Below are 25,871 nucleotides of genomic sequence, written 5' to 3'. Positions count from 1 at the left end.
TTCTAAGGCAAATAAGCCCTTTCCCCTCCCAAGGGTAACTTAGCCCAATACACACCTGGGAACTGAGGTGCCTTGTGAAGTTGTAACAGATCGCAGTGCTATTAATATTGTCATTAATGCAACGCTACTCATTCCCTGTGCGTGTTCTGTAAAGCGAGGCCGGCTCCCACTCCCAACCACGCCGGGACGCGGATCAGCGGATCTAACCCCGGCTCTGTTCCTGCACTAACCCACGAGCCAGACCTGGCTGGTCCCCGGCCCCGTGCCGGCCGCTGCACCACCGCACGGACAACGCGCCCAGGGCACCGGGCGGCCGAGCGGCTCGCTCGGGAAGCGCTGCCGAGCGCCACCCACGCGAGCGCACCACGGCGGCGGCCCGGCTCGCTGGCCGCAAACAAACCCTGCGACAGGGTGTAATTAGTTCACCCGATTTAAGCTGCATTTCTGAATATCATGTGTCCTGTTTCCACTTCACTTGGCCCCTTGACTCTTCATATTTTCGCAGCTGAAAGATAACCTGCTTTTCTATTTACACACTCAGGGAGAAGAATAACAATACGACATTCTTACTTCCCACATTTAAGCAGTGCTGACAGGAGGAAAAGCATGCCAAATACTTTATATTCTTTATACCTGTCTGTGTGAACAGGAAATTTCATCTTTATACTCATGAAATGAGTAGCTGAATACATTTAAGAGATTCTCAGGAGTCCACAACTACGATTACCACAATCCAAGCTGAAGAACGATAAGGGATGTGAAGAAAATTAAGCATATTTATAGGCATCTAGATAACAAATAATCAGCAACAATTGAGTATATTTTTATTTCATTATTTTAAGTATTTTATATCTAAATCAGTGACATACAATAACCAAGTTTAAAACGCTTGAGGTAAATGATTAATACCATTAGTATAAATAAGGGATTTAAAAAGAGGGAAAAAAACCCACTCCGAGTGCACTCCTAATGTTTACAGCCATACTTTCGGGTCTTGGTTACTGACTCTGTTACAGTTGACACTGTGCCCAAAGTGTAACTTCCATGACCATTTCCATGGCTGGAAAACATACTCAATACTAGAGCTTAAAGTGCAGAAAATAGTCAGAAAAGCAGCTGTAGCAACAGCCCCATTAGCTTGGAACCTACCAGGTTTAAAAAGTTAAAAATAAGGTAGCTTCTACCACTAGCTTCTAATTCCCTATTTTCCAAACCCAAAATCCCTTCTTGTCACTTCGTAAAAGATCCACAAAATAAAATCAGCTACTTATCCAGAACAGCAAGTAGTTTTACAAAATAAGCTAGGAAAATATATTTTCTGGACCTCCATTCATAACAGTTACAACTCAAGTACATAAAAATTACACTTCTGTCTGTAAATTAAGTCTGACAGCACCTTTTCAACCATTTGTTCTAGTGTGAATATTGAGTCAGATTCGCGTCCTTTACTAAGGCTTAAGAACCCCCTTTCCCAAAATGAGCCTTATTTTAGTAGAGGATGCCCAAGGAAATTCTGTGCCTGCTATGAAGATTTCATGTTTTGGAATGCTGCTTTATTAATGCCTTACTAATGCAATCCTTCCCGCGTTCCCCGAACGAACACCTGCGGGATTGTAGCCCCAAGTCTCATCATCAGAATTATATCAGGAATAGTATTTTTATACTTGAAACGTAGCGTAATGGCAGAGCTAGACAAAATCCAGTTTGTCCTCTGCATACCAGAAGGACTTGTGAAAATGGCAAGTGGAAAGCGATTTTCTGCTTGCGAACAGAAAACGTCCCTGCAAGAACGGCACTGAAAAGCAGCCAGCAGCGGTTTTCAGCTCCTTCTCGGGATAGGAAGGGCACCGCGGGCAGCCTGGTCAGCACATCCGCAGCCGCTGCAGCGCTGACACGAGGAATCAGCCCCATCCGCTCCAGCAGGGCGCTTCCGTAGAAAGCTCTACGCTCGGCCATCTCAACTCCCTGAACGCATCCCAGGGTTTGTAGATACACTGGGATAATCCGGGATGGCGGCTGGGTGTAAGAGACCGCGTTCCGCCCGGGCTCAGTCGGGGCGAGCTCCGCCGCACTGCCACGTTCACCCCGTCTCATCGCCACATCCCAGCGCCATGGTCCACGGGGAGCTACGAGGGGGCTTCAAGTTTTGTTCCATGAGATCTGAACCGCTCTCAGCTTGCGTGTTCAAAAAGGGCTTGTACACGTTAAAGCCAACAGCTTCTCCATAGAGGAAAGACTGCATTCCCCAGATTTCCCTTCTAGGGGCAGCTGGAATTACAGGAATTCTGAAGCAGCCCAGGACAAACGCTGCAATCTTTCTTGGACAAACCTCATCTCTAATAGACCAAATGGAAGCTTTTGCTTCAGGAAGAAACCAGAAGTTGACACAGGAGCCTCACTCTATCAAAGATGCACGTATCCAAAAGTAAGCAGCAATATTATTTACAAATAACCTACTCTTATAAATAAATTTGCATAAAGAGAAGTAGTCTCCAGACCCTTTGGAAGCAAAAAGGTGTAAGAAGTTATTAAATACAACACTTCAGCAAGCAGAAGACTTTCTAAACAAGGAAATCCAAGGCATAGCTAATTACTTGGGAATCCAACATAGAGAAAGTGCCTTTTGCTGCTTGTATCTGAGGATTATTAAAAAAATATATTTATTTATATAAAAGTATAAAATAGTTACCACTTTGGCTTGGAAAAAAACAGTAGTGGTTCTGATTTTCAAGCAAACAAAAATTATCCAGTGATAATTTCCATTTAGTTTCTTCTTTTTAAAAAAGATTCCTAAATGAAAAACAGGCAATTCTTATCTTCAGATAATGCCAGCTCATGAGGACTTTAAAACACGTATTGCTTTTATTTTCTTCCACAGAAGAGTGTAGTAGAGTCTCAGTCCAACTCATGTGGCCATACCACATCACAGTAAGACTAGTCATGGGTGTTTAGTGGGCTATAAAATGTGTAACTGCCATGGGAGAAGGTGCTGGAGAAATCAGTGAAATAATAATTACTTGGCAGCAAAACACACTGGGGAAAGTGGTGGGAAAGCTTTCACTTTTACCATCTGTCAGGCTTTCTAGAGAGCACAGCACTAGCACTGAAACCAAGTGCTAATTGCTGTGTATCCCAAGTAATTTGTATCACGCCATGCAACATGTATTGGACAAGCAGTATCTTCTAGTAAATGCCAACATCAAATAAAGAAAGGAAATGTGCTTCTCTATCCATCCCTGACAAATACCAAAAATTACAGTGTTATTCTCCACGTATTTATGTAGCCGCCACTCAACATTAACAAGAAGCAATCTACGCAGTGCTCACTAGAGGAGGAAGGCTCGCGCAGGGCAAGCGCACCCCACCATCCATTCCTCCAGACATCAGCTATCCACAATGTTAAGACAACAACACTTTTTTTCCCCCATAAAGAGTTAGAACAACATTTATAAATCTCTCTTTAAAAACGAATCCATAGTTCACCCGGTTCATGCATGGGGGAGTCAACATGGCAAGGCAGAAGCAGAATAGTGCGTTTATTTTCTTTAAGTACAGGTTTATGCAAAGTGGCTAACACCTGGGGAGAGGGTATCACCTCTGTGATCCAGCTGATCCTGGAGCCGTGCAAATTCAGCAAGTTCATTCAGTTCTTGAAATTGCCTGTCTGTTTTATGGCTCACCAGTGACCTGTAGAAGTGGACTGCAAACACAATGAAAATCAGCCCAAAAGGAACCATAATAGATGTTGATGCAATGGCTGCTGCCTCTCCTGATGTGATGGTAGAATTGCTGTTCTGGGATGAATCAATAGGCTTCTTCTTTAAGGGGAGAAACTTCACCCAGCAGAGCAACACCACCTCTGCAAGAAAGAGCAAAGTCCCAATAACAGTAGAAAATGCCCAGGCAAGCTCAATGTGCCGATGCATACGATCATGGGGCGATTCCTTTACCGAGTTGAGATTATGCACATTGCTAACAGCCTCTATATTTGGAAGAATGCAAGTACTTATCATGAGTGCAAAAAGATGAACTGCAACTAGGACAGTAGTACAGGCACTGAAAGCTATCAGGAGACCTGGAGGGTAGTCATGATCTGCATCTAGCTGCACTTCCACCATAGCCACCTGAAAAGGAAGAAAAAAGACAGAATAATCTATAGTCAAATAATATTATGACATAGATATTACAAGTTTAAATCTGCTCACTGCAACTATTTTTATTCCAGGATAATTAAACGTCACATTCTAGTTCTTTCTATTTATGTCTGGACAATAAAAATACTTATTTAGAGTTCAAATGTTTCAGGAGTATCTTCTGATCCAAACGAAATAATCACCCACATTTAAATTTCTCTTCATGTTATTCTGCAGCCTTTTCATCTGGCCAGAATTTACATCTGAGGTATGAAAGCACACTTAAATTCAGGCCTGTTTTTACTTACTGCTCAGCTGTAAAGCAAACCATCAATATACAAAAAAGCTGTTAACAGCACAACCACCTTGCCACCTCCAGCTCATCCCAACAGAACAGCTGGACCTTATGATCAACACACTTGGATTCTTAAATTAAAGATTTCTTCTTCTCTGTAGTATATTTTACTGGCAGCTTTTGATCTTTTACTATGGATTTTAGGGTTTGTACAGTGTATTAGGAAGTGTTTTGTGCCCCAAGTATGTAAAACGAATCCTTTACAAACTCTTTTGAAGTAGGTATCTATAACATGAAAGCCTGTGAAGGCAGTGGACTGCCCTTCACAATCTTGGCGGTCCTTTTTTGTTACATATCTGCGTTCAAGTTCTGAAGAGCAGGAGCAGGAACCTTTCATTAAAAAGATCACCTTTCCACGGGGCTCTCGGTTTTACTCCTTCACTCAAAAGAAGCATTTAAGCAGACTCCAGAACACCCATTTAAAACATGAATGCCTCCATATCCAGGGTGGCCAAACAGGCCTGTTAGAGGGAAGAAGTGTAGAGAAGGCTGGAGGAAAGAAAAACAAGTCTCCCAGAAAATGAAAGACGAAGTGCTTCCAGACATTGCTAGATGCTCTTTAAGTTACAGGGGAAAGATACCAGAAGAAATCACTCCGTTCAGCGTGCTCAGACCCCACAGCCAGACAGCACAGCAGTTCCTACCATCTGAACTAATAATTAATTGCTGTTCATAGCGGAAATCCTCCTGTTCGTGTGACGAAAGCAATAACTGCACGCTGGCCACCCACTCTTGATCCTCTGTTGAAACGACAGCTTGCTATCCCAGTGAAAGCTAACCCGGGCAAGAGGTAGTCACCTTCTGCCAGGCTGGGCGACCTGGTTCAGCAGTGCCCCGATGACCGATGACGCTGGCACAGGCCCGGGTAACTGCGGAGGGGGCAGACAGACTTTGGGCAGCGCTAAGCTATTGACTTAGCTCTTCTGTAGCTTATCATTTTGCCCTCAAAAAGACTGTGAAACCGGTTATTACGACACAGTGCACAAAAGAATTGGCTCTTTTATTCCCACTGATACAGTCTTAGTCTATTACTAGCACTTATGACAGTAACATAGCCAAATAAGACACTAAAGAGCTTCACAAGATAAAGACTATTTTTTTTTAATTTTCCTTAAAAAAAACTGATGATTAAATATTTAATTCCCCAAGTATAAAAGAAAATTTACATTTTCACTGCTCAAAGTCTCTATGTAATAATGATATCAAACATCTGATTCTGGAGTTTAGTCAGAATTTCATAATTCCAACATCCCAGCTGTTCTGGAGCTACTATTCTCCTCCCATCTCAAGAGAGAGCCAAGAGGAAGAAATCTTTCTTCCTCTTCTCAGCCCATACTGAGCTAAAAGAAACGCTAAGTAATCACATTTAATCTAAACATACCTGTTTCTGATTTGGCTCTAATTGTACGCACCATCAAAACAAAATCTTGCAGAAAACCAGACTAATTTAAGCAGCATTCAGACACCCAGATAGCTCCGTGCCTGCACTAGCACAGACAGAAGCATAGAGACAACAAGCAAACCGTACAAAAGAAGAGCGGTCCAGGCCAGGAATCCCAGTCTTCCTGGATTAAAAGGCTTCATTTTTAACACTGCTGGGCGTTACCCTAAATGAGTGACCCCAGCAGTACCTACAACCTTCACCCACTGACGGAACAGGTTAAATCCGAGTTCCAGCTACACAAGCAAGGCTTTGGTTTATATGGCTGACAAATACATTAACACATAGCTGCTTTGCAGAGAAAGTTTGTTGTTTTGGTAGGCCCAAAATCATCTCATAAAGCAAGAGCTTTCTGAAGCTCAGCAAGGCTCTAGCTGTTACTTAACACTCGTCACAACTAACCTCCAGAGCAGGAAGGGTGTTAACTTCCTTCAGCTCAAACCATGCCATGCTACTCCAGCACCAAGTGTGCTTTCTCTAGAAGCAGGGGTAGCGTCTACAGCACTTTTTTAAAAGGTAGCCCAGGTACTTGCCTTTTAGCATGTGCAAAATAAACCGGCAGCCAAGTAGTCACCACCATAGGTGACGCCCATTTTCCTCAGTTTGGGCTGATGTTAACAAGTCAAAGTGTGAATAAAGCAGAGACATGGCACCCAGCTGTCCCAACCCCAAAAACCTCATGTACAAACCTGCAGGGGAGGAGAAGCTCCCAGGGCAGGTTCCTAGAGGAGACTGGGACACCCCTGGGCCAGCTTCAGCATCTTCCCTGGCCTCAATCCCTCCCAGCGCAGCTTCTGTGCCAGCAGAGCCCTGGTGCCAAGCATCAAGGGACGCCAGCGTTAGGAACGACACTTGAAGTTGTTCAAGTCAGAAGTTAGCTATCCTGCCAATAAGTAACATGACCTCCTCTCCATGGCTGGAACCACAAGGGAAAAACACTAACAGTGTCAAGTGCTGGGCCAGGACAGATCCCACACCAAGGTGAACAACAGAACTGCTGAAAGGGAGACAACATCTGCTTGCTTTGAGAGAAAACAGTGCAATTTAGCAACCTGGGAGACCACAGCGTCTGGAAAAATATTTCTATTGACTCTGACAGGATCACAGCTTCATGGACTCCAGTGGGTAGCAGTAAAAGATCCCCACTTTGAACATTCAAGATATACTTACAAGAAAGATGCACTAAGTGCAGCTCCACCAATACATTGAAAATTCTTTGCAGATGGCAAGTTCCCAGAAAGGGAGTTGGATGCTTTTCCTAAACCCTCCTCAGTGAGAACATGTGATAGAAGCTAGAGGCTATATGCATAAGAAAAAGAGACAGGAAAGGAAAAAATTACACTGAAACTAATTAGCTGGACAGAGACACCCTTAAGCAAAAAGAAAACGCACTGAGCAAAGCTGCAGTTGTAAGTAACGTGGTAACACTCAGGGTTAGCAACACCCTGAAAGAACAAGTGGGAAAAGCAGGAAAACACTTTTCTTTCCCATTCACGTGGATTAACGGACATTTCAGAACTCGCTTCAAATGGGGACTTTGGGGAGGTCGCAGATGCAGAAGGTCTGCAGGATTTCAAGGTCTCCTGAAGTTGATGGGAAGTCTCCAGGGGGCACAGCAAAGCCTGCGTGTGCTCCTGCCTGGCAGAATAACTCCTGCTTGACCCATAAGAGAAAAACTAGTTCATGTTTTCCATCTCCTCAGACTGTCAAGGAACTAGCGGACAGACCGCCAACTCTTTTCAGTTGCAAGCCTCTGTTCTTTATTGCCCGGGCCAATCTCGAACCAGGCACCTAATGGAAAATGGGGCTTTTTGGTTTATCAGGCCCGTGCCTGTTTTCAAACAGCGACGAGAAGTTCCTTGTCTCTTTTGCTCACGCTGGGATTTCAAAATGCACAGATTGCAACTGCTCTTGTAAAGCAACACTTGCAGCATCAAGGCCCCAGTGAACATATCTAATACGATCTAAGTCCACGTAAAACATGACCTTCTACGTACATGCTGATGTTGCACGCGGGAGGGTTTTTTCCTCCGTGCCCTCTATCAACTTTCGACACTTTCCAAACGTAGGCCCTTCAGGGCAGGAACTGTCATTAAGTCGGCACGGCAGCCAATACGATGCACTTCAGCACCATTTCCTTCGCCTTTTTTAAAGCTTCTTCAAACATTTGCCTCCTGGTTTCTACTGTGCAGCCAGCACGGTTGCTGCAAGCATCCTGCTTTGCTACATAATCACAGAACAAGCCAGGCTGGAAGAGATCTCAAGATGTCATCCAGTCTAATCCCTGGCTCAAATAGGAGCTAACTTTAACATCAGATCATCCTACAGAAATGACTGACAGACTTACTGCAGCCCTTGACAAAGCTGTAAATCTGAAATACAGCTTCTTGATGAAGTTAAAGGACTCTCACGCTGCTAAGAAGCAGGACTGGAGTTCAGATGCTTTTAAAATACAAGTAAATTTGTGCACACAGTCGTGGCGAGGCTTCTGACAATCCTGGATTTCACAGAAAGCATCACGGCAGCCTGATTCCTACCACACCACAAGAAACTGAACCACCTGCACTCTAGAAGAAGCTGCATTTCAATTTTATCTATAGTTTAATAGCTTGAAATAAATTCATTTCACTTGCTTGTGTATGATGCTTCCATATCTTGTTGGACTAAAAAGGTGTAAATGAGGTTCCTGCTTTAAAAAAAAAAAAGTCCTGAGTGCTATGAAGGTTTCTATCCTCACAAGAGCACTTACACAGTGCATCTGATAAACATCAGCTTCACAGCTTTGCAAGAGGCGAGCTATGCTATACTAATAAAAGTTTCCACCAGCAGCAACACAATATTCCATAAAGAACAATCCTCAGTCACACACACAGCTGCAAATGAAGCTGGAAAAGCTCATACGGCTTCTAATCGCAGGAGAAGCAACTGCCCTGGCTTGTCTTTTGTTCCTTCCTACCACAACAGCAGCACATAAATTAGCGACCTGATTCAATTTTCAGCATTATCCCCCAGTTTTATAAGCCACAAGACAACAGGCTGGTTTCACTTAACTTGGTTTTAATTCCAGCATAATGTAAATTTTAAGCTCAATTTCTGCTTTAGGATTGTGTTCTCTGAAGGAAAAAGTAACTAGGGAAAATAAAGCATGACAGACATCAGAAGGAAAACAGAAGGAGAACTGTACAAGGAGCCACCCATGTAGCAGGTCATATTGACACTCAAGACTTTTCAACATAGGAGAAAGAGGCAACTGCTCTTTGTTATCACATGAAGCAACAGCAGCAGTGAATACAGTCGTCAAGAGGGTTTTGACTTAATCACAGGCTTGCATCTTTTCCAAAATCACTAGCTACTGCTTTACAGAAAAGGAAACAAAATGCCTTATCCAAAGCAAATCTATACCAGCTATGAGCTATGTACAGAGGACTTCCTCTCCTCCCCTTCTCTGCAGAGACGACTCCTAGCTTTGGTAGGAAGGAATATAACACCGGCTGGGAGCCCGGGTCCTAACTGTCATACTGCATGGGCTTTTATCCTCTCTCCCCCATAGTATCCAATACCAGCATCAACACGCAGCCGAGACGCAAGACTGAGTTCAGCAAGCCACGGGAGAGACAAACAGCTTTAAACCTGACAGAGCCACAGCCGATTCAAACTCTTCGCTGCCAGTTCTGATCGATGCACGCGGCCACTTTTCCACAAACTGCCTGATTTCAGCTGAATACATTCTATATAGCCAGGGGCTGGGTCAACAGCTACCGAAGGCCACGTGAGGGGGTGGCTGTAGATTTGCCCCCCCGAACCCTACAGAAGGCTTTGACCAGTCTAAAGCTCCAAAGAAAACTGCTCTCCTGTCCTTTCTAGCCAAGATTCAGACAGGAACAACAGAGCAAGAAACCAGTTTCATTATTAAAAGCTACTGGGTTTAAATACAGAAGATCTCCTAATGACCCACTTAACTGAATACCTTGAGAAACACTGGCTCTCGGCATGCTCACGTTCTTACTGCGCGTACCACTCAGGGAGCTAGCTGCATCGCAGATTTCTTACAACAAGCAAAGCCCCTTCAGAAATGAGAATTTTACCTCAAGCATCACTCTTACTAAAGACACCGAGCACCATTAACGAATCCAGGTCTAGAATTATCTGCGTGTCCTTGCACGCCTGCTCTCACCTCCTCTTCCCCAGCCGCTTCCACCATCCCTAGGCAGGAAACTGATGAGGACAAGACAATTCTCCCACAGTCAGGGAACAGAACCAGCTTGGTGGGAGCAGTTTATAAGAAAGCTGTGCTGATTGAACATCGCGGCTACGTATTGTAAGGGTCCTTCCAAACAGCGAGAGGAGGACGCAAATCACACCTGGGTAAGGTCACCAGTGTTACAGAAATACCTTCACCTTGCCGCACCAACATACCCCAAGTTATACTGTGATAACTACGAGTTTAATCAACACCTATCCACAGAAACATGTGCTTCAGCCTCTGTACACCTTACCTCCCTCTGTTGCAGCAATGACAAGAGTTGATTAAATCTAGTTAGCCATATATTTACATACGGAAGTGACTCTTCATAATACACACTAACCTCAGCCGAAGAAACAAAAAGCCCACAGAAGTGGCTTCTCAAAGTCTTGAGGCTCACATCAAAAGGCAATTTCAATACCAAATCCCATCTTATAGCCCCAGCTTACCCACGTGCGGGACCACAGGGGAGGCTGGGGATGAGATAGGTGTCGTAAGATCATCGGAAATGAGCACTTCTCTAGCTGTGCCATCAGCTCCGGAGTCGGTCAGTCTCGGTTTTCCTGACAGTACTACTTGTTCTTAGAGACGCAGGCACAGAGCCAAGCTCCCCATAGTCTCTGTACCATTCATTACGAGCCATAACAAACTCATACAATATGACTCTGTTTGGGCCAGAACCAGTCACCGGAAATTAAAAAAAGATAAGTCAAAATAATGATATTGTTGTTACTGGTTTTAAACGGAAGAGAAAGTATACATCATTTATCCTTTAGCCTAGAATATCAGCTTCATGGCTTGTCATATTTTGCAGAATGGCAAAAAACATTCATATTTACTGAAGCCACCACCTGAATACAAACACGTGATTTAATTTTGTTTTGTTGGTAAACATGAAAAGGTTAATACCCATATAATCAGAGTAAATGCATCTGGAAGAGGTAGTACTTCTACAGAGTGTTACTTACAATAAATCTATATTGCAAGTACAAGGTCAGATTACACAGCACAGCAGGGAGAAGACAGCAGTGGCTTAATATCAACTTTACATCCTCCAAGTTCCAGCAGCCACAAGCAGCCGCTCAAAGCCGCTGCAAGACAGAGCACGGCAAGAGCCCCGAGCGCTCTCTTCCACGCTGCCTTCTCGCTCGGCTGCAACCTTGAGGCAGGGATGCTCAAAGGAGCAACAAAAAGCCGCTCTCATGACTGTAAGCAAATATAAGAGGCCTTTTATACCCGGGAGATTCTTCAGAGCACAGTTCTAACCTGTAAGTGCAACAGCAGCGCAATCGTAAGTGGTGGCAGCAGCCATAAAGGCAGGCCTGTAACGCTTTCCTGCAGGTTACAAAATACAGCTATTGCATGCTATTCTACTAGCAATTCAGAGAAACAGAGCTAAAACAACTTCTAAAGAGAGATCATTCAGTGTTTACAACCGCAGAGTAAACTTTACTAGAGGAGGACCACGCTGTCTCAAGCGTCTGCGCAGCAGCGGGCTCTGGGTCTTACCTAGGCCATATCGACTGCTTTTATGGAAATTAGTTTCATAAACATTCATCAGTGCAGTCAGTCTTTTACAAAAGATGACTTCAGAAGACTGTATCGGCTATACTTCAAAGGCGAGAGCTGGCACCTCTCTGACAGTATTCAGCGTTTGAGGCTGGTATATTCCTATTTAGGCGACAGCCTAGCCAGTTTGCATCGTCAGAGCCGTTTACGAGTCAAATGTACTGCCTGGTAAATAACGTCCTCAAAATTCTAAATAATTGGGTCAGTCAAGCACATTGGTAACATAATTTAGATCCCTAATTTAGGCCGAGTTTTTTTTCCACAGAGCTATTAAAGGGGGGAGGAGGGGAATTTTTCAGTTTGATGACTGTTGTGATTTAACAATTTCCATATGATATTTGCAACTCAGGTAACATGGGGTGGTCACGCTAGCGTGTGATACGACTCTGATGATGATACGAAGCCAGCGAGTCTGTTCTGTTCAGACTAGAAACCCTGCCCACAGTCTGTCTGCATTAGAGCTCTTGATCCTGGTGTGTGTGGATGAGCCAGTGTTAGCAATAATGGGTATATTCTGCTAAATATTTCCAGTGGTGACAGCCAGCACTGGAGATGGGCTGGATTAAGAAATAAGGACAGGCATAGAAGAGAAAAATCATATATCAAGACCTGGGATTTAAAGCAGAAGAAGTGAGAAATACCAAATGCCTCTACTAGGCGGAGATCAGTCAGCACAAGTAATCAGCCGAACCCCCAGGTCTTTCACCAACTACACGTACGCTCGTCGAGAATTTCTTTTGCTACACCTAACAATTTGGAGACTGATATTACTTGCTGGCGCCACAGATTGGGAGAGCATCCCGAATGCAGAATTATAAACTTCACGGATTTCCTCCTAGACACATGGCACTGGACAGTAACGTCCCCAGAAGCCTGCGCGAAGAAAGCGCTCAGGTTTATTCCCGTGACGTTAGCTCTAACAACGGCTTGCGATCACCGGACTGCGCATCTGCTTCTCCGGAGCTAGCACACAGCAGCACTGCAATGCGTAGCTCCAAAACAGAATTCACATTCAAACGGGTTTTTAACCAGTCCTCACTGCAGAAGCGTAATGCTGGTGAACACAAAACTTGGCCGAGCATTTTCATACTCTTCATATAACTGACCCGTGCAATCTCTTGACACCCGCGTACACCATTTAACTGGGGTACTCTTAATCGATCTTGAGGGAATAAGCTTTGAAAAACGGTTGCAGTTATATATGCGATTAGTCCAACAACAAAGGAATAGTTTCGTGGATACTTAGTTCATACTAAAGGATGAAAGTATTGCTTAATAAAAGAGCGAGGATCAAGGGAGCAGGCCTGAAAACAAGCACATTCCAGTACTGTCAATTCCCATCATTTTACTGGGTGGTCTTGGATGGGTCATCTAGGCTCGCTCTTTCCTGTGTAGATAAGGAAAACTGGGGAACAATGATACTTAACTGCTGTTTTAACTTTTAGATCTAAGATTAGGTTGTGCTTTGGTAGCAAATTGTTCCAAGGTGAGTTGCCAAAGAACCTGCTGAATTTAGTAGCGTTGCATAGGTGTGCCAGAGGCCCTGTTTTCAATGCAGAAGTTGGTAAGGACAGATTCAAACCATAAGCACTGCAAAGCTACCAGAGATTTTGCTAATCAGAACAAAGTGCCTTTTTCCTGAGTTACCCAAAACACCACAAATTCAATTAAAAAAGTCGCAGTTTTCAACTGCAGGACAGTGGGCTCTTATCTTAGAGCTCTCTCCCAGAGAATCAAGAGGGAAGTCAGCCATACTCCATATATCCATGGGGGTTTTGTGGCATATACTTACAAAAAAAAAAAAAAAAAAGCAAAGGGATTTAATAGGTTAAGTACAACAGATTGAGTATGGCTTTAAAAAAAATCCTTACGGAAGTCTAATATCCTGCAGATTCAGTTATTTACAGCCTCCCTTATTTCAAAAAGTGTTTAAAAAAAAAAATCCCCACAAACCACAGCTCTTCCCCATGTTAGCTCTCACGCTTAATGGAAAATACTGAATCAAGAAACAACCCCGGCAACCGCTCCGTGGTAGCGCGACGGGCGCACGACCGGGAAACCCCCCGAGGAGCGGAGCGGGGCGGTGCGGGGCGGTGCGGTGCGGAGCGGGGCGAGCTCGCGGGCGGTGCGCGCTGCCCCGGGAGCAGCAACCCGCCGCCGCCGCCGCCGCCCTCGCACCGTTGCCTGTCAGTCAAGCGAGCACCAGGCCACGGGCAGTCCCGAAGAGCCGCGGTCCGTTTTTAGCCGTTGAAGAACAGCGGTGACATTTATGTGACCGCCCGACGGCTGCTGCCCACCAGCCGCTGGGTTTTCAAAAAGCATCCTCCAGCCGCACCAATGGCCGGTAAGGGCAATATCTCTTACGGCTGAAAAAAAAAATATATATATATATATATTTTTTTTTTAAATCCGTGCAAAAGTCATAAACAAAAGGAAAACCCCCTCCCAGCCGTACAATCCAGGATTCACTGCTGAACACAGGGCGCTGCTACAGGTTAGCAGGCAGGATGTGGTGGAGCCAGTGAGTTACCGTATCGCAAACTAACTTCCAACTAATCCCGTTTCAAATAATTAGGATTACCAGGCTAGTTCTCCTCTATATCAAACCCTAAAACAACTAAAAAGAGCAACAACAACAAAGAGACATCTCTAAAACATGCACCAAAACCACTCTCCAAATTAAGTAACTTCCCCGATTTCCTTAAAATAAAGGTCTTGGGAAAACTGCAACCACAATTACTAAGGAGCAATAGGAGTTGGAGGCTCGCCGCCACTTTCACTCAGCTATCTTGCTCAGTTCAGCCGAAAACAGCGCCAGAGCAGCGCCTGCCTGCGCGGCCGCGGTGCGGGCAAGGCAGCGGGAGCGCTCGGCAGCACCGCCGCGCTCGGGGCTTCTCCTCCTCCCCCCCCCCCCCAAAAAAAAAAAGCGAGGCGCTGCGGCCGGGAGGCCACGGGAGCGAGCGGCCGCGCACCGGGCTGCAGCGGCGGGGGGCGCCGGGCTGCTCCGCCCCGTTCCCGGCCCGGCCGCGGGGCAGCTCGGCGCGGAGCAGCTGTCACCGGAGGGGCCCGGGCGGACGGTCGCCGCCGGCCGCTGCCCGGGCTCGGGGCGCCCCGTCCCGCCCGTCCCGCTCCCCGGCGGCCTGTCAGCGCGCGGGGGCCCCGGCGGGCCGGTAGCGGCGCCCGGCGGGCCGGGCCGCTCACCATGGCGAAGCCGGAGAGCAGCGCGGAGGTGCGGCTGGAGGCTTTCAGCTTGGCGCGGCTCAGGTAGAGCTTCCGCCAGGACAGCGCCTGCATCGAGTGCTCGTTCAGGCTCATGGGCTCCGGGCGGCGAGCGAGGCGGGAAGAGGAACCGAGCGGGGCGGAGAGGGAGGCACGCGGCGGCGGCGGCGGCTCCTTCCGGCTGGAGAGCGAGGGCGCCAGCTGCTCTAACACCCCATGGCGCCCGGCGGCTGCTGCCGGTGCTGGGGCCGCGCCTGCTGCCGCCGCGGCGCTGCGAGCCTGCGCGCCGCCGCCCGCCGGCACCGCCCCGCCACCGCCTCATTGGGCTGCGCGGCGCGGCGCGGCCCCCGCCTCCCTTCGGCCGCTTCCCGGCAGCGCGGCGGGCAGCCGGAGGGGGGAGTCGCCGCCGGCTTCGCGCCTGCGGGGCCGCCCGCCGTGAGGGAGGAGGCGCGAGGGGCTGTGGGCCTCCCCCGGCCCGCGCTGAGGCGAGGGGACCCCATCTTGTCCCCCTTCTGCCGCCTCCCCACACCTGCACTGAGGCGAGGGGACCCCATCTTGTCCCCCTCTGCCGCCTCCCCGCACCTGCACTGAGGCGAGGGGACCCCATCTTGTCCCTCCTCTGCTGCCTGCCCCTGGCCCGCGCTGAGGCGAGGGGACCCCATCTTGTCCCCACTCTGCCGCCTCCCCCTGCCCCACGCTGAGGCGAGGGTCCCCCATCTTGTCCCCCCTCTGCCGCCTCCCCCTGGCCCGCGCTGAGGCGAGGGGACCCCATCTTGTCCCCCCTCTGCCGCCTCCCCCCGGCCCGTGCTGAGGCGAGGGGACCCCATCTTGTCCCCCTCTGCCACCTCCCCGCACCTGCACTGAGGCGAGGGGACCCCATCTTGTCCCCCTCTGCCGCCTCCCCGCACCTGCACTGAGGCGAGGGGACCCCATCTTGTCCCTCCTATGCTGCCTGCCCCCGGCCCGCGCTGAGGCGAGGGTCCCCCATCTTGTCCCCCCTCTGCCGCCTCCCCCGGCCCGCGCTGAGGCCAGGGGTCCCCCATCTTGTCCCCCCTCTGCCACCTCTCCCGGCCCGTGCTGAGGCCAGGGGTCCCCCATCTTGTCCCCCCTCTGCCACCTCTCCCCAGCCTGCACTGAGGCCAGAGGTCCCCCATCTTGTCCCCCTCTGCCGCCTCCCCCCGGCCTGCACTGAGGCGAGGGGTCCCCATCTTGTCCCCCCTCTGCTGCCTCCCCCTGGCCCGCGCTGAGGCGAAGGGTCCCCCATCTTGTCCCCCTCTGCCGCCTCCCCCCAGCCTGCGCTGAGGCAAGGGTCCCCATCTTGTCCCCCCTCTGCCGCCTCCCCCAGCCCACGCTGAGGAGAGGGGTCCCCATCTTGTCCCCCCTTTGCTGCCTCCCCCGGCCTGTGCTGAGGAGAGGGGTCCCCATCTTGTCCCCCCTCTGCCGCCTCCCCCAGCCCGCACTGAGGAGAGGGGTCCCCATCTTGTCCCCCCTCTGCCGCCTCCCCCAGCCCGCACTGAGGAGAGGGGTCCCCATCTTGTCCCCCCTTTGCTGCCTCCCCCGGCCTGCGCTGAGGCAAGGGTCCCCATCTTGTCCCCCCTCTGCCGCCTCCCCCAGCCCGCACTGAGGAGAGGGGTCCCCATCTTGTCCCTCCTCTGCTGCCTCCCCCAGCCCGCACTGAGGAGAGGGGTCCCCCATCTTGTCCCCCCTCTGCTACCTCCTCACACCTGCACTGAAGCAAGGGGTCCCCATCTTGTCCCCCCTCTGCTGCCTCCCCCCAGCCCGCACTGAGGAGAGGGGTCCCCATCTTGTCCCCCTCTGCCGCCTCCCCCCAGCCTGCACTGAGGCAAGGGTCCCCATCTTGTCCCTCCTCTGCTGCCTCCCCCTGGCCCGCACTGAGGAGAGGGGTCCCCCATCTTGTCCCCACTCTGCTGCTTCCAGGAGCCTCAACCGAGGCCTGCCTCTGAGGTGCTGCTGATAAGCTAGCTTTTATCAACAGTTGATAATTGATAAAGCTGATTATTAAGCAGAATGTTTCAACTGATATATACTGTCAATGTCAAAAGACTTAATTACCACCCAACATTGCTACACCGTTTTTTTTTCTTCTTTATTTTACAGAGGGGAAATGAGAGCCAAATTCCATAGCAAATATGTGGCACAATTATGAAGAGGATTTCTGAAAATTTGACATTTAATACTGTGCTTGTGCCCTGAAGAACTTGTGGATCTGGAGAGTTCTTAAGGGATGTGAAAGAAACCCGTTGCTAACAATTCCTAGTAAAAAATTCAGAATTTTAACAATAGAAATAAGCAATCCTGGAGAAGTATAATTTTTACTATTTACAGGTACAGGGATGGTCACATACAAGCTGAATCACTGCAACACTAGTTGCATTAGAAATAATCAAAAATATTACTAATTGTCTGTTGCTTTGAAACTATCTTATTTATGAACAGGAAAAAAAATGTGGCACATAAGTCCTAAACATGTTTGCTGTGTTCCTCTCTTCATGCCTTTCTCTGATTTGCAAAGTTATTCACTTAGTTACACATATTCTAATGTAAAATTGAGGACAATCTATACTAACATAGGTCACTGTTACACTTTTTAGTTAATTGACACAGCATTCTTTAAAAAGGGATAGTTGAAGCATCCAAGGAATACTTTTAACGATTTGAAGTCTCCAGACACGTTTCCTGGAACTACAGTTTCTTACTGCAATAGAACTGAATGACCTTTGTCAGGAAATAAACTGAATCTTCATGTTAAAAACAACTCTTGGTGAGATTTTATCTGCAGGGGCATTAAAACACCTCTGGCAAGAGAATGAGTTTGACCTACCGACTTTTTCTGTAAAACCTTTGCTGTTGTGCAGATGACTACATGGAATGCTTGCTATTGCCTTCTCTTTTAGGGATGACAATACTACTCCATAGGATCCATTTGAGTGAAAGGCCAGCATAAAATAGCATTAGAAAATTCTACTCTTTGCTCAATATGTTTTAATTCTTAAAAAGAAAGAAAGAAAAAAAAAGCAATCTTCCCAATCAGAATGCTTTTTCTGTTTCCCATTTATACTACAGGCTAAGTCTGAGCAGCAGATTGCAAAGCAATGAGTAACAACCATATTGTGATTTCATTACTGCATTTTACTTGGGAAAATGGTAACCATCAAAAAACAGCAATAAAAATTTCCCCCACATCTCAAGCAAAGGTTCCTTAAGACTGTTCCTCTGTCATTTAATTTCTGTGGAATCATACATTTTAAAATATTTTGCATTGCTGTTCATAGGCCATGCAAAATATGTTTTTGCATGTGTACGCAACAAGATTATTCACTGGTTCTTCTTGTCTTTGTGCACAATGATGGTTGAATGGTAAAATAACGTGTGAGTACCACTGCACAAATAATACCTAGTTCTTGTCCTGTTTCCTAAAATCGGATTTAATCTAAAAAAGAACATGCTTGTATTTATGATATTGGTGCAGAAGTGTAAGCTGTTGTAAAGGGAGACTCAATAGCATTAATTAAATAGCTATAGAAGTAGAATAGGGTATAATTATAAATTTTGAATTCATCATTACCACAGCTGCTGTTTATCTGATTTAGTACTCTGTAAGCTACAGAAAAACCTGAGAGAGAAATGTCTAACTAAGAAGGACTTCAGCTGTCTTTCTAAATAATTGTATTAAAAATAGACTGCTTGACGAGTTAGGTCTTGTTGGTAAAAAGATGGAGTGCCTGCTGTATTGCAGCACAAAGACCGCTTTCTTGATTGTGCTGCTTTTAGTATACATAGTATAACTAAACAAAATTAGAAGTTTAGTCAGAATGGAAGCTTTTCATATAGTAAATCCAGGTTACTTACTTCCCTTGTGATCTAAGAGTTACATAAAAATGCTTTGAACTCACTGTTTTTCCATTCTATCCATCACTCCTGTTTCTGTTCATCAGAAAGGGCTTTGGAAGATGTAACAATATTGCACGCTGATGAGTTGATATTGTTTAGTTCATATTTCATTCAAAGAAACATAGTATTGAAAGGGACCTACTGGATCAGACCCAGCCAGTAAATAAATCTCATACTGTCCCATCCACATTTCCAAACAAAAACCATGCTTAATTCCAAACTTATAAGCTCCATCATTGTAGCTTTAAAATAAGCATTATTTTCTTTCCTATCAAAAATAAAAAATCAGTTTGTTAAATAGAAAAAACATAAATTATTAGGGATCAAGCCTTCTTCTTCAACCAAAATGTTAGCACTATAACAGTGTACCCATTTTTTTCTTTATGCTCCATCCAGTGATTTCTGAGCTGTAAAATACAAACTAAACAGGATACATTCTTCTATTTCCAAACCGAACTACTCATTATTGCACATACTTCTATACTGCCATTCTTGAGTTAGCTGAAATAAAGAGTCAGCCATGCTTACTTAACTCTTAGAAAAGCTTCAGGGAGTTCTCCTGAAATGGTCCTGGAGGTTCAAGGTTGTGGTCTGATGTTACCTCCGACCAGTGCAATTACAGGAGACCACCAAAAGGGTGTAGTCCTGCACTCTTCCTTCATCTCCCCCCACTCACTGTTCTGTAGACTACAGTGTTCAAATGGCTACAGAGCAAAGACCTCAGCAAGCTGACCCGATGAAAAATACTTTTTCTTGATGGATTAGCTTTCTGTTGGATTCGCTCGCCGAACTGACTTACCCTGTGGCTGCATGAGCACCAGACCTAATGCAAGAGGGAGGTGCGCACAAGAGAAAGGGAACCACCCCTTTCAGCAGCAGCCCACTATTACCCCTAATTACAGGTAATTTCAACCCATTCCCTGAATCATTTATGCATGAACACAATTGGAGCAGGTGGCAGAAGTCCAAGTTTCTTTCCAGAGAGCCCTGAGAGATCTGTACACTGTCACAAGGATACTCATGAAATTTTCTGCTATAAATGTACTTCTGTATTTTCTGTAGGAGAAATGAATAGGAAGTATAGGTGCTCTGAGTACCATATGACACTATTAATGTGATATGGTACTTAGCATGCAAAGGTGCTACCCTCTGCATAACAGTCTTTCTTTCTAAACCATATTGCTAGCTTCACATGCAAATGATCACTTCCATTTGTTCCTGTTATCGTACCAAAACCAAATCAGGTTACCACAAAATGGAAAGTATGGTAGTTCTGCATTAAAAACAATACACCAGGAGTAGCAATTGCAAGAAGCAAATAAAGAAAGGATTGTCAGCAGTCCAAAGCAGTGAGGAAGTTAAGGCAAGTATCTCTTCTAATCTCATCTAAGGTAAAACTGAAAGTTTAATTGATGGAATTTCTAGAGATTAAATATTTTGATCTGTCTTGTCTAGAAAATCATATAATCATTTTAAACTTATTTCATACAGCAATGAAGTGGTTAAATATCTAGCCTTACATCTTAACCCAAGGTAAGGTATGTAATGGTAGGTCTTACATGCTGAAAGATGTTTTTTAAAATGTTTAAAAGATTATTTCTGTCCATTCTATCCAATGGGAAATAAGTATGTCTGAAAGCTCAATAGGGACAAAATTAATCCATTTCTTCATACAGCCATCCCAAGCACAGAATTAGAGTTCTTACTTTATTGTGAGCTTTGGAATGTAAGTTTTATTAAATGACAGATCCTAGTTTCAAGCAGACAAGGTCAAGATTGAACACATTGTGAAACATGATTAGAACGTAAAAATTTAAGTTAAATTGACATCAAACAGAAGGTTTCTAGGTTTTTTGGGGGGAGGGGGAGAGGCAGTTCATCTGAACCCATTTCTCGAGAATCGTCCCTCCTTTTCACAATATTAATTGTTTTTCCCTTATTCTGGATTGGAAAGAAACCCTGACTTGCTGCAGTAATGGGCTCTGCTGTAGCAAGTGCTGCCTGACAGGATCAGCACCAGGCACTATCAGAACCCCCTGGTGGAAAATTGTGGAATGACCTGCTCAGAAGGGAAACGAGCCCTAACCCTCATCTGTTAGCAGTTAACCTGTGTCCTGAAGCACATGGGTTTAATATTGCTTCTAAATGTTTTTATCCTATCTAATGCAGCTGTGGATATTCTCATCATCTATATCATACCCGTTTTTTTAGTTAAGTTTGTGGCTTAGTTATTTTGTTATGAATTAATACACTAAGTGATTACAATATTATTTTAATGGTAGAATGAATTGTAGTTTAATACAAATAATTTCTGTCTTAAAAGAAGATTAACAATGCATTTTCTATGTCTGGAGGTCTGTAGATTAAAACTGTGATATTTCTGAAACGTATTTACTTCCATACTTCAATAATGTGCTTTAGTATTTCCAGGTGTATGTGATCAATATAGTCCTTGGTGGGTTTGCTTGATATACCAAGAGTCTCAGATTGCTCATATCCAAAAAAAAGATTTAGAAAAATGAGCTGATTTTCTTTTATGTCTCTGTTCTGTCTTTTTCAGTGGACTTTTATAGAATGGATGGATTATGTGTTTTTGTCTGATGATTCTCTAGTAACATCAATTTAACTTATACAAATACTCTGTCCTCAATCCTACAGATGCACACATGCATTTAATTTTAAGATTGAGTAATCTTGGCTGAAAAGTCATCATATGCAGACATCTTTTGAGGATTATGGATTAATAATGCATTTGATATAATAGACATCTGGAATCCACACTTCAATGTATAACCTATACAACACTTCTATATGATAATAAAGTTAAATCATCTGCAAATAGGGAAATGTTAGAGAAAGATTACATGATTTTTCAAGATTCCGCAAACAGTTACTGGCAGATTCAGAAACAGAAGTCTACTACCTTAAATCCTAAGGTAGTATTCTATCTGCGAGACAAAATCTTCCTTTATCCATGTGTCATGGTTCATTAAAATATGGAGCTTTCTAAAGAGATGTCCAGAAAGGCCCATGAAGTTGAATTTGAATGTTTTATGTTTTGCATAATATTTAATATGTTGATATAGTACCTAGAATTTAATTGATTAGGTATACAAAAGGTAACTGGATTCTATATGAATTTGTTTCTGTTGGGTAAAAGCAGACAGGAACAGTAAAGAGAATTGCCCTATTTTAATAAAATGTTTAGTCTCCATTTAACTGATCTGAAAATTAAAGCCATAGAAACAGTTTGAAATTTGCTGCTGAGATTTGTAGTGGCTAGGCCCGTGGTTCTCAATCTTTGCTTGCCCACGAGCAACAACCATACTGAAGGTAGCAGCACAGTTACTCTCAGTGTCAATCTCAAAAATTGTATCTGCAAAAAGGAAAATAGAGGAGCGCTGTCAAAGCCATCTGCCCATGACCATGAGTTTAGATATGCTTTGATGTCCTCTTTTTTGGGGGGACGGGGGTTGGATGGTAAAGGATGTCACTCCAGAGCCATGCAACACTCTGGAACCTGAAGGCAGCTGTTCAAAACCTGCAGTCTGACCCTGCTGTTGCACTCAGATGGTCCCAATATTTGCTCAGTCTCAATCTGGACTAGATGTGAATTGGTGTTCTGGAAATGAAAGGCTCCGAGAATCTTAAGAGCCTGCAGCATATCCCAAACCGTAGATTTTCTACATCAATATCTCTATTATATAAATTCCTTTTTACTTGCAATCTCATCAGTCATCTGCGATTTCTGTCTGTTGTACGCACATATTATAAACCCAACTTTGTTTTCTTTAACACTGAATAATACATTATCTTTATAGACATTAGGATCCATCCTTACAAAATAAATACAGACGCAGCTCTCACAACGCTTTACGCGTAAGCCCGTGGCACGCTGCCGCAGAGAGCTCCTTTGACTTTGGGAGGACTATCTTGCCAAACTTCTCGCCGCACGTGTAACAGGAGAAGACACAGAAATTAAGCCTATGCAAAACAGGGCGCTTAATTAAACGGAGCAGTAAGACTAAGTGTTACTAATTATTTTCCAACGTTGATTTGCAGCTGCTTATCCGAGGCACCCCTTCTTCTTCCACGGTCGCGGCTGGTTCCGTCGCGGGGGATTTCGAGCAAAAAACAGTAAGCGCACTTCCGAGCCCGCGCTGCGCGGGTGCCCCTCTGCTCTGCTCCGCGCCGCTCCGCTCGCCGTGCGCGCCCGCGGAGCCGCCGTCCCCCCCCCCCCCGCGCGCCGCTCCGCGCCTTTGTGCTGGCGGCGCAGTCGCTCCGCGGGGCGCCGCGCAGCCCCCCAGCCCCAGCCCCCGCGGCGCGCTGCCCCGCCGCTCAGCGCCTGCGTGCCGCGCCCGCGGCGCACTCGTGACCTGACAACAACACGGCGGGCGAGCGGGCGGGCGAGCCGGCGGCGGCGGCGGCGAGCCCAGCGCCCGGGCGCCCCCGGGCCGGCCCGGCCCCGCCACTGTTTACGTTCCGGGCACTGCGACGCCTGCGCCCCGCTCCACACGCAGTGCCTGAAAATGGTTCCTTAGGACTTTGCAAAACGCATCGCCGCCCCCCTCCCCTTCCCTCCCCCTCCTCCCCCCCCCCAAAAAAAAAGTGCTGGTGCAAAATTGCAAAACTTTAGAGAGACCTGGATGGCTTTTGTTTTTCCTCCTCCCTATTTGGGCCAAAAATGCAGGACAGGAACTGTTGACAATTAAGTGATGAAACTCTCCAAAAAAATGGAGGCAGAGAAAGACTCTGGAAGAAGATTGGTGTGTAGCTGGCTTCTGTCTATTTCCTATTTGTGCCTTTTAATTGATTTTGCTTAATTGTTTGCAAAGGGAAGAAATGCATGTAAAATGTAGGCAGCAGAGCTACTTAGTTTGCGAGAGATCAGCTTAGACACTCGGGAAGGGGGTGGAATTTAACCGAGGGGAAGGAGAGGGTGGGACAATAATATTTTTTTTTTCCTGCGGGTAAGGGTTTGTGCTGATCAAGTGTGTGTTTGTATAGGCTTGGCTGCCGGGGCGGATTTTAAATGTGTGCCGAGCGAAGCGGCGTGTGCAGCGCCGGGAGCGGCGCAGAGCCGCGGCGGCAGCCGGTGCAGCCGCGCTCCCCCCGGGCACCTACCTTTGTGCGCGGCCGCCGTCCCCCGTCCCCCGCCGCCGGCCGCGCCGCGCCGCGCAGCCCCGCCGCCGCCGCGCCCGGCCCGCCGCCGCCGCCGCCGCCGCCGCCGCCAGCAACTTCCCCGCCGGCCCTGGGCAGCGGCACCGGCCTCCGCCGGGCCTACTCGCACCCCCCTCTCGCCGCCGTTAACTCATTCCTGCCCCCTCTGCGCGGACCCCCCTGGCTTTCGGCGTGGGAAAAGTGCGCAGGCTCTGGCCGCGCCGCAATAACGCGCGGGGCGCTGCGAGAAACGGGGGGTTTGGGCCGGGGGGGGGGGAGAAGGGGGGGGCGATGGAAAGCAAATAAATCGCGGCGTTACATAATGCGATCTGTTTTTAAATCGCGGCTTCCGGTGTGACTATGGAAACACTTGGATTATGTAAATACCGAAACCCGAATACCGAGCCTCCGATTTAATGATCTCTCCCCCCCCCCCCGGGGAATTAGCTGGTGTTCACGTGCAAAAATAATAAAAATGATCCGGTTGCTAACGAGCCGTGGCTGCCGTTCACGATTTTTACGGGATTGCAAAATGCATCAGTGCTGTAGCTTGTGAATTTTCAGCGAGTTATGTGTGTCTCGTGTTTGCATTTAAATGCTTGCTCCCAAAAAATAGCACAAGTTTTAGTTTTTCTGCAGCCAAACACCTGTTATTCTTGTCTAGCTCAGTGCCACGAGATGGAAAAGGTTGTGCATGCAGCTGTGTTATGGCTTGTTTTGGTTAAGGTTTTGTTAATTTTGTGTCTTGCAAGCTTAATTATTTCTCCCAGATTATATTTATCAAATCATCCTGCACGATTCATGCACTTTGCTCCCCACCAACCCCATTTTCTGTACCATATATTTTTGTTTTCTAGCGATCTATTGGCAGAAGGAGATACGATGAGAACGAGGACCTCTCGGATGTGGAGGAAATTGTCAGCATCAGGAGTTTCAATTTGGAGGAGAAATTAAAGAGTAAAATGTATCACGGGGATTTCGTGCATGCCATGGACGGGAAAGGTAAATGCCGGGGTGGGAGCGCTGCTGGGAGGGGGCCGGATGCCCAGCCCGGGCTTGCTGCGGGGGGCCGCGCTCGTGGTGCCTCCACGTGTAGGGCTGCGCCTGGGTTCATATTTCGCGCCCGCATCCCCCTGCCCGGGGATCCGGTGACGAAGCCAGGCCGAGCAGCAGGGGAGGCTGGGGGACGGCTCCGGCACCGGGGCCCTGCAGCCGGCACCGCGGCGGCGGCGAGCACATGCCCGGGTGCCCGCGCGCCCCGCCGCTGTGCCCGCAGCCGCCTCGGCCCCGGCCCCGTGCCCGCAGCGGGCAGCCCGTGCTCCCGCGTGGTGCCTCGGGTGCAGCTCGGCGATGAATGGCGGTGCCTTGCGCTCCCTCCCCGGCGTGCTCCGCTATCGTGACCCCAGTGCACCACCGGGATATTCAGGAATTAGGCTCTTGCAAAGGAGGCAGAAACCCCAGCCCCCACTTAGCCGGAGGTGATTCCTGCTCCCCCTCCGCCCCCTATTGAATCCAGGACCCTTTTGCAAAGGATGCAATTGATGAGCCTGTTCTCCAGGGTCGGAAACTTTAAAGTCAATAACTTCTTTGTCTTTCTGTCCTATATTAAATTACGGCAGCCCCCTCCCCAAAGTCATTTGGTTTGCTTAGGTGACTTAAATTACCAAGCAGTAAGCAAAGCCAGACAGCCCAGCTCTGCGGCGTGTTTGCCTGGTAGGAAGGAAAATAGAAGAGGTTAGCCCGGGAATCCAAGGGACCAGGGTGGTTTTGCAAGTCACCTTTATTTACTGCAGCACTGTTGAAAAGGATCCTGAATCCCAGATGGCTATCGCCAAACCC

The 25,871-nt window shown here is 47.0% G+C and overlaps 1 protein-coding gene across 2 annotated transcripts; it reads right to left on the bottom strand.

Moving 5' to 3' along the window:
• Positions 1-3,509: 3,509 nt before the first annotated feature.
• Positions 3,510-24,044, bottom strand: LOC106495677 (calcium release-activated calcium channel protein 1). 2 transcript variants are annotated; one of them, XM_067306751.1, is made up of 2 exons: positions 23,997-24,044; positions 3,510-4,124 (listed from the first exon to the last, which is right to left on the bottom strand). In XM_067306751.1, the coding sequence occupies exon 2, from the start codon at positions 4,116-4,118 to the stop codon at positions 3,558-3,560; it is 561 nt and encodes a 186-aa protein (XP_067162852.1). In that variant the 5' UTR covers positions 4,119-4,124; positions 23,997-24,044; the 3' UTR covers positions 3,510-3,557. The 2 variants fall into 2 exon arrangements, with proteins under 2 accessions (XP_067162852.1, XP_067162851.1); XM_067306750.1 differs by lacking the exon at positions 23,997-24,044 and adding an exon at positions 14,943-15,215.
• Between the last annotated feature and the right edge of the window lie 1,827 nt (positions 24,045-25,871).

The sequence above is a fragment of the Apteryx mantelli genome, chromosome 17, assembly GCF_036417845.1.
Source record: "Apteryx mantelli isolate bAptMan1 chromosome 17, bAptMan1.hap1, whole genome shotgun sequence".
Classification (NCBI taxonomy): domain Eukaryota; kingdom Metazoa; phylum Chordata; class Aves; order Apterygiformes; family Apterygidae; genus Apteryx; species Apteryx mantelli.
This window is presented reverse-complemented; position numbering and strand designations above follow the sequence as displayed.